Source organism: Heliangelus exortis, chromosome 12 (assembly GCF_036169615.1).
Source record: "Heliangelus exortis chromosome 12, bHelExo1.hap1, whole genome shotgun sequence".
NCBI lineage: Eukaryota > Metazoa > Chordata > Aves > Apodiformes > Trochilidae > Heliangelus > Heliangelus exortis.
In genome coordinates, this window is record NC_092433.1 from 5,542,865 (window position 1) to 5,551,324 (window position 8,460).

The window sequence follows — 8,460 nt, forward strand, 5'->3', positions numbered from 1 at the left end:
CTCCACAGGCCCCTGTTGCCCTGTCCCTGGTGGTTTCCTTGACCTGCAAAGCCCCCCCGAGGGACCCCAACCAGTGTGAGCTGGTGGACAGGCCCCGGTACCGGAAAGGCCCCCACATCTGCTTCGACTACAATGCAACAGTATGTGGGGTACAGAGGGGCACAGGGGGGGGAGCAGAGCTGTGGGGGGGCCCTGGGCAGCAGGAAAGTCTTCCTGGGGGTGGGCCTGGGGCAGTGGGTGCCCCTGGAGAGGGGGGCAGAGCCATGGAGGATCATCAGAGGGGGATTGTAGGGGTGGTTGCCCCTCTTACGGGGGAATAGAGCTATGGGATGACCTTGGGGGAGCAATGCCATGGAGTGTGCCTTTGGGGGGAGCAGAGCCATAGGACCTGGGGGGTTAGGAGATCCTTGGAGTTCTTCCCAGGAAGGTCAGAGCCATTGAGAGCAATATTGTGGGGTGACCTCCTGGGGGGGAATAGAGCTGTGGTGGTCCCGAGGGGAGCAACACCATCCCAGGGGCTGTGCCGGGGAGTCCCAAAGGGAGCATCACCATGGGGTGTCCCCAGGGGCACTGCCACGGGGCAGGAGGCACAGCGGGGTGTCCCGGGTGCCCCTGCCAGGGCAATGGGATGCAGAGGCACCACGGGAGATGCTCCACAGCCCTTCTCCCTTTGTCCCCCCCCCCCCAGGAAGATACCTCAGACTGTGGCCGAGGGGCTTCCTTCGCCCCCTCCCTGGGGGTCCTGCTCTCCCTGCAGCTGCTGCTCCTCTACTCCAGCTCCAGCCGGCACCCGCTGCCCCCGGCCGCCTGCCTTTAGCCCCCCCGGCCGTCCCCGCCAGCTCTCTTTTCTTTCAAGCTCCATCTCCATCTCCCTCCCCGGCCCGGTGGAGCGGGAGCGACGTCCCTTCCTCTGCCATCCCGGGGACCCCCGGCCATGCCGCAGCCAAAGAAGAGTCGGGGTGCGGGCAGGGGCTCCCCGGCAGAGCGGGGGCCGGGCTGGTGCCCTCCCGGCCGCTGGGACTCGGAAAGCGGCGTCGGTGCCCGCCACACCCCCATCCCCACCCCACATCCACCTCGCCTATTTTTTTAGCCTGAAGATTTTAATCCAGATCTTTCTACATCGAGTTTCCAACATTTTTCACCTGGAGAACGGCGGTGTTTATTGTCAGCAATGAGGACACGTGGGGAAAAAAATAGAAAAGAAAAAAAAAAAAAAAAAAAAAAAGAAGAAAGAAAAAAAAAAAAAAGGGGGCGGGGGAGAAAAACAAAGGGGAAAAAAAAAAAAAAAAGGACTTGACTGTGCGGGTCAGTATTATTTGTTCCAGTGGGTACCAGCCCCCCGGGTGTGCGTGGCAGACCTGCAGCATCCCTGGGGGCTCAGGGGGCTGCGGGCAGGGGTGAGGTGGGGGCAGGCAGCACCGGGGCAGGATGGAGCCCCCGTCGCTGCTCTGGGCTCAGCCGCTCTCCTGAGTTCTTGGGCACAGATATCGGTGGGGGAAAAGGAGGGGAGGAGAAGAAAAAAAAAAAAGAAAAAAAAAAAAAAAAAAAAGAAAAAGTGTATTTTGTTTCTTTTCCGTTCTGCAGATCACTGTGAAATCCTGCCCGCTCCCCAGCCCTCCCTGCCCCTCAGCCTCCCTGCCAAAGAAACCGTGCTGGCCAGAGGGACGTGTGGCCTGTCCCCACATGGGCTGTGCCATGTGTCCCTCACGTCCCCCGCAGCAGGTGCCACGTGTCCCCACAAGGGATGTGCCAGGCCGTCCCTCGGGGCTCCGGCGTGGGGGCTGCAGGCAGCGGTGGGGGGGAACTGCCCCCCCAGGCACTGGCTGCGGGCACACAGATTTGGGGTACCCCGAGGTGCTGAGGATCACACCGGGACACTGGGGTGGGGGTGCCATCCCCCCCCCAGCCAAAACGCTGGATGCCAAGGAGGGAACCGAGTGGCACCTGCACCCCAACAGCCCAGCTGGGAGAGGTGCCACGGGTGCAGGTGCCCATCCATGATACCCTGGGGGGGCCTTCCCGCCCTCCCCCCCCCTCCCCGATGCCCCCCACTGCTCCCGGCAGTGCCGGGGTCCCTGCCCAGGCAGGCAGCCCCAGGGACCCTCACCCCCCTGGGGCACCCTGCTCAGGGCCACCCCATCCAACAGGGCCCGGGGAGCCCCCTCGGCGTGGCCACCCCGCGGGGTGGCTGGGGAGGGCGCCAGGCACTAATTAGTGCTGGGGTTAATTAATGGTCATTCTGCTTGTAGCTTTTTCAGTGTGTGTTTGGTTACTGTCTCTGGGAACCGTGTTTGAACAGATGGCTCTGTGTTACCGGGAGTGTGTGTACCTCTGTAGTCTAGTTAGGTGCTCTGCCAGAAACCCACCACTATACATACCTATAAATATATACATATATAGTCTATTTTAAGTTAAAAACCAATGAGATGATGGGGCAGCGTGGCTCTGGGTCTCCCCATCCTGCCGGGGACACGTCCTGCCACGTTCCCCCCCCCCTCCCCTGGAAAGCTTCTCTCTGCTCATTCAAAGGCGTTGGGTTTTTAATTGATTTTCTTTAATTTATTTTTAATTTCTTTGGGTTTAATTTTTTTTTTTTTTTTTTTTTTTTTTTTTGTACAGAAGAGTTGGAAAACAAAAAAAAAAAAAAAAAAGCAACAACAAAAAAGACAATTTGTAAGATATCGTGCGTGTGACTCCTTGTAAAATATTTTCAAATGGTTTATTACAGAGACTCAGTTATTAAATAATGTTCATATTTTCACTTCACAGGCGGTGGCTGCGTCATTCCCGGGGATGTGGGCAGGGCCGGGGGGAGGGCGGGCAGGACATTGGGGTGTTCCCTGCTGCCTTCACCCTGCCCGCACCTCTGCCGAGAGGCTGATGGGCAGGGATGCGGGTAGCGATTCACCGGCATGGGGAGAGGAAGGGGCAGGGGTAGAGGCAGGGGCACAGGCAGGGGTAAGAGGCAGGGGCACAGGCAGGGGCACAGGCAGGGGCACAGGCAGGGGTAAGAGGCAGGGGCACAGGCAGAGCTCCATGCACAGCCTCCCCCAGGCTGTACAGGAGGGGCTGTGGGTCAGCAGGGACTCAGCCCCCCCCCGTGAAGGCTCTCCAAGCTCCTCCGATCCCTGTGTCCCCTCAGGACTCTGTCCCCCCCGTCCTCGTTTCCACACCCTCCCTATCGTGTCTGTGTCCCCACATCCATGTCCCGTGGGATCCATGTCCCCGAGTGTCCCCCCCACCCATGCCCAGCCCACTTGTCCACACTGCCCCCCACCAAGGTTTGTGCCTCTCCCCGTGTCCAGGTCCCCATAACTGCCCCCCCATACCTGTGTTCCCCACGCCTTTCCCGCCTCTGTGTTCCCGTGCCCCCCCCCAGTGGCGGGCAGTGCCACCTGGACTACAACTCCCGGCATGCCCCGCGGCGGCACCCGCCCTCCCCGCCCCGGGGCCCTCCCGGCGCGGCCCGGCGCATGCGCGGATCCGCTGTTTGTCCGCGCCCGGCCTGGCCCAGCAGCGGGGCCCAGCGCGGCCTGGCCTGCGGCGGAGCGGGCCCCGGCGGGGGGTGGGCCGGGCGCTGTAGCCCCCGCGGGGCAGCCCCGTCCCGCCGGCGGGGCCGAAGATGCGGCGGTACCTGCCGGTGGCCCGGCAGCACTTCTTGGCGGCGTTGGCCGGCACCAGCGTGGTGGTGAAGGCGCTGAGCGCCGCCGTCGTGCTGCTCTACCTGGTCTCCTTCGGCCTGGACACGGCCTACGGTTTGGGCGTGACCCCCGGCTACCTCCTGCCCCCCAACTTCTGGGTCTGGACGCTGGTGACGCAGGGGCTGGTGGAGGAGCGGGCCTGGGGGCTGGTGGCCAGCCTGGCCACGCTGGGGGCGGCCGGCCGGCTGCTGGAGCCCCTCTGGGGAGCCCTGGAGCTCCTGGTCTTCTTCGCGGTGGTGAACGTCTCGGTGGGGCTCCTGGGGGCCCTGGCCTACTTCCTCACCTACGTGGCCACTTTCCACCTCGCCTACCTGTTTGCTGTCCGCATCCACGGCGGGCTGGGCTTCCTCGGCGGAGTCCTGGTGGCCCTCAAGCAGACGATGGGGGACAGCACCGTCCTGAAGGTGCCCCAGGTCAGAATGAAGGCTGTCCCCATGCTCCTGCTCCTGCTTCTGGCTTTACTGCGGCTCGCCGCCCTCGTCGAGAGCAATGTACTGGCCTCGTACGGCTTCGGGCTCCTCTCCAGCTGGGTTTATCTCCGTTTCTACCAGCGGCACAGTAGAGGCCGCGGAGACATGTCTGACCACTTCGCCTTCGCCACTTTCTTCCCTGAGATCCTGCAGCCCGTAGTGGGTCTGGTGGCCAACCTGGTGCACAGCGTCCTGGTGAAGGTGAAGGTTTGCCGCAAGACAGTCAAACGCTACGACGTGGGCGCCCCCTCCTCCATCACCATCAGCCTGCCGGGGACCGACCCCCAGGACGCCGAGAGGAGAAGGTACCGCTCGTCCCGCGTCTGCGGGGATTGTGTGCACCGGGCAGCCAGGGCCGTGTTTAAAATCTAAAGAGGAGTAGCGGGGACGTTTGGGTGCGGGACGCTAAGGGAGCGGGGGGTGTCATCTCCAGGGGTCTGTGGGGGGGCTGCCCTCCGTGATGGAGAGGCGGGGAGGGGAGTATTTCGTGGGGCTGGTGGGATGGGGTCCCATTCTTCTAAATGCGGTGGAAGTGCAGAGGAGGAAGGAGGAGATCCTGGGAGAAGGGGCAGACAGGGTTTGAGGTTAGGGGGACGGTGGCCTTTTGGGGAGGTGCCAGCCCCCCGTACCTGTCATCGTGGGACGGGGAAAGGCGCTGAGTCAGCACCAAACGCCTGGCATTGGCCTCCCCAAGACCCGGCAGGAAGGTCTGGAGGAGGCGCTGGCACTCCGCTTTCCCCCACCCTGTTTTACACCTCTCCTCCCCCGTCTCCGGGGCGGCCCATGTGCCACCTGACAGCCCCGGAGTGCAGCGTGTGTCATCGGAACTGGGTGTCACGCTCAGTCTGGCAGCGGGAGTGGATTTCTGCGGGGCGGTCCCAGGGTTGTCTCTAGCGCTGCCGAATCTTCTCCTGCCGGGAAAAAGCCCCGGGACCAAGCCCCGTGGAGCCCCGCCCGTCAGACCCGGAGCTAACCCGCCTGTCTGCTCTCACCCCGCAGGCAGCTGGCCCTGAAGGCCCTGAACGAGCGGCTGAAGCGTGTGGAGGACCAGTCGGCCTGGCCCAGCATGGAGGATGAGGAGGAGGAGGCGGGAGCAAAGGCTGACAGCCCGCTGCTGCCCGATGCCGGTGCGGGGGGGCCGGGTGCCGGCCCGGAATCCAGCCTCATCACCTTCCAGGATGCCCCGTCCCAGCTGTGACCGCCCCCCTCCCCGTCCCGCCTCCGTCGGAGAGCTGCTGACCCCGCCGTGTCCCGGGACGCTCGGGACTCCTCCCACGGCAGAAGCAGGGGGCGGGAGAACTCATTCCAACGCTTCGTTGCCGCTCGCGGTCAGCACCGGGTTCCCAGGACAGTGACACTGCAGCAAGGACGGGGGTTCCTCCAGCTGCTCCCCCTGGTGCAGGTTGGGACGTGAACATCGGGTTTTTCCCCCTGGGAGGGGGACGTGGGGCTGATCCCTGCCCCCCCCAGGCTGCTGCACCGGCCCAGCCAGGAGCTTCCTCACCTCTTCTCCACGCTGGGGCCTGGCAGGAGCACTCAGTGCTTATTCCCTGTTCCAAAGGTAGTTCTGTCCCTAACTGAGGGAATGGGAGGGCCCGTGGGTTCCTTTTCCGAACCCCTTTCCCTTGTGGAGCCTCCCCTGCCCCAGCAGGAGCTCGCCCTGACTGGGGAGAGGTTTGCCAGGCAGGGGACAGGCTGCTGCTGGGCAGGAGGGGGCTACCAAGCCCCGTTTGGTAGTGGTCCAGCACCACAAGCCCTGGGCAGTGCTTGGGGGGTGTCTCTCTTCTCCCACCCATGGGGAGCCAGTGCTCTTGGCAACTCCTGGGCAATCCGTGTGTCAGATTACACTAGTAGCTGGAATTTATTTTTAGGGTGGGGCTCTCATTGCTCCCCCCCAGCAGCAGGTTTCCTTTTCTGCGGGTAGAATCTGGGCTCCCCCTTCTCTTTTCCTCTGTGTTGATGGGCTTTTTTTTTTTTTTTTTTTTTTTTTTTTTTTTTTAATTTTGTTTGTGGATGGAGAGGATGCTTCCTGTGACAGCCTCCTCACAGTTCCTGACACCCCTCCCACCCCCCCAGGCAGTCCCCAGCCCAGGCTGTAGGCCAATGGTGTCACAATTATTTTTTTAAAGGACCACATGAGAAGGTTTTGTCAGCTGGGGAAAAAACAAACAAACAAACACTTCGTTTATCAATAAAGAGCTCTTTGAAAGAGTTGGCTCCCGCAGCAGGGCAAGGGGCACAGAGCAGCCCCCAGGGGCTGGGGAGGGGGTTTCTTCCTAGTTGCTCTCAGCAGGTGAGATAAATGCTTTGCAAGCAGGAGGGGGTGAATCTGGGGGGGATATGGGACATCTGCCCACACCCCAAAGGCCTACTGGACAGGAAACAGGACTTGTCACACTGTAGCTGCCTGAAATTTTTATTGAGTAAAAGCTCTGGATACAGAGGAATTTCCCAGCCGGGAGCTGCTCCCAGCTCTCCAGCCCTGCCTAGAGCAGGATCCATGCTGAGGAGGAGCTGCTGCGAGTGCCTGTGAGGGCTGGAAGGCAGGCAGGCTGCTGTGCTGGCAAAGTGAGGGGGCTCCTTTCTGCCTTCCCAAGGGTTGTGCTGCAGGTTGGCTCGAGAGTTTCCCCCCCAAGTTCTGTTCCCTGAGCCCCTCAGAGCCTTCGCAGGCTGCCCCTTTCCAGCCCAGCTCTGTAACTGCTCTGTAAAATGGCCCCCACATCCCAACAGGCTGAAGCTTCACTGCCCCAGCCTAAGGGAGAGATTTGTGCGTGGAGCTGGGCACCTGGACCCAAAGCTGTTGGTCAGGGCTGACTGCACTGGTCCCAGAGAGCCCTGCCCCATGGGGACAGGCACCATGGGTGCTGCCACCCCACTTCAGCCCTCCAGTGGCTGAAGCCAAAACCGTGCCCAGCGCCTTCACTGGCCAAGCTGCCTCTGTGGCAGGAGAGGCAGCGTGGTGCCCACTGCAGCCTCCTGGGCGAGCGGGGACTCCCTGCCCTCCTCACCAGGAACACAACAGCTCTGGGTGGGAAGGGAAGAGGAGCAGGAGTCCTGAGTGAACCCTCTGGTTCCCAGCACCGAGCACCAAGCTGCTGCAGGGACCAGCAGCTTTACCTGTGCTGGGAAACGTCCCCACCAAAGCAGGCAGGAGGTGGGCAGGTGACACACACCCAAGCCACTCTGTGGGGACGAGACACTACAGACAATCCAGGACTAATGAGAGATGAGTAGGGACAAATCTAGTACCGAGGAGACCCCCAGACCCTCAGTGCTGGCTCCGCTTGCGGTACAGGTAAGCGTTGCTCACCTGGTTCATGATAACCAGGCTGGTGAGAAGGGGACACAGCATGGCAAGGTACCAGGTGACGCTGGTCACCGAGGCGGTGAACCACAGAGAGCACATGCCCAGCATCAGGCTGGCACAGCCCAGCAGGTAGCCCACCAACCCCGAGGTGGCGTGGTACAACTTGAGCTTGGCCAGCGTCCAGTTCTTCATCAGCTTGGGGTAGAGCAGCAGCACTCCCCCCGTGCACTGCCCGCCGGTGTACAGCACGGTCAGCAGCCCCGTCAGGCCGTGCCAGGTGACAAAGTGTGCCTTGCCGTTCAGGTGCTTGTTGTAGGTGATGATGCCCAGCCCCAGGAGGGCACAGAGGAGGGCCAGCAGCTGCAGGGCCCAGTGCACCCGCACCTTGACTTTGCGGGAGAAGGAGCGGAGGGGCGAGGTCTCCGGGGAAAACACCAGCAGCGCTTCCGTCATCAGGAACGAGAACTGGGAGACAGGGGGGCAGGGGGTCGGCACCGGTCGCCCCCCTCCCCTCCGCCTCCCCGGAGCTCAGCATCCCGCCAGCCGGGGGGGAGCAGAGGGGCCTCGTTCCCTTGCGCCGGGGGCTCCCCGCCAGCAGAGCCCCTCCCCGGGGTGATCGGGGGGGGTGTCCCGGTAACCGTGGCGGCGGGACTTACCGCGAGGGCCATGAGCAGCGGGTGCCAGGAGAAGAGGCCTGCAAGGGAAGGGCAAGCGCTGAGGTGAGCTGAGGGGAGGCCCGGCCCGCCCCGACCCCCCGGCTTCACCCCGACACTCACTGGATCCGGGCCGCGCCAGCACGGCCACGGCGGTGGGGAAGCCCAGAGCCACGAGATGGGCGGTGGCGCCGGCGGCGGCGCGGAGAGAGCGGTACAGCCGGGACTCGGTCTCGGCCGTCAGGGCCATGGCGGCCTGGGGGGGGGAGGATGGGGGGGCCGCCGACACGGCCGCCAACAGAGGCCGGGCCGCGGCCGGGCCGCCTATT

The 8,460-nt window shown here is 62.9% G+C and overlaps 3 protein-coding genes across 3 annotated transcripts in view; 2 read left to right on the top strand and 1 right to left on the bottom strand.

Moving 5' to 3' along the window:
- CACNA2D2 (calcium voltage-gated channel auxiliary subunit alpha2delta 2) overlaps positions 1 to 1,228 on the top strand; it is a 199,169-nt gene extending 197,941 nt beyond the window's left edge. Inside the window, exons 37-38 of the mRNA XM_071755640.1 lie at positions 52 to 140; positions 689 to 1,228. Coding sequence (XP_071611741.1) covers positions 52 to 140; positions 689 to 817 — 218 coding nt within the window. The 3' untranslated portion in view covers positions 818 to 1,228. The remainder of the gene's footprint in view (positions 1 to 51; positions 141 to 688) is intronic.
- Positions 1,229 to 3,477: 2,249 nt separating this feature from the next.
- On the top strand, positions 3,478 to 6,382 carry TMEM115 (transmembrane protein 115). The gene is made up of 2 exons (XM_071755666.1): positions 3,478 to 4,476; positions 5,171 to 6,382. The coding sequence occupies exons 1-2, from the start codon at positions 3,623 to 3,625 to the stop codon at positions 5,367 to 5,369; spliced, it is 1,053 nt and encodes a 350-aa protein (XP_071611767.1). The 5' UTR covers positions 3,478 to 3,622; the 3' UTR covers positions 5,370 to 6,382.
- A 187-nt stretch (positions 6,383 to 6,569) lies between these two features.
- Positions 6,570 to 8,427, bottom strand: CYB561D2 (cytochrome b561 family member D2). Its single transcript, XM_071755670.1, has 3 exons — positions 8,255 to 8,427; positions 8,135 to 8,172; positions 6,570 to 7,943 (listed from the first exon to the last, which is right to left on the bottom strand). The coding sequence occupies exons 1-3, from the start codon at positions 8,379 to 8,381 to the stop codon at positions 7,440 to 7,442; spliced, it is 669 nt and encodes a 222-aa protein (XP_071611771.1). The 5' UTR covers positions 8,382 to 8,427; the 3' UTR covers positions 6,570 to 7,439.
- Positions 8,428 to 8,460: the final 33 nt, after the last annotated feature.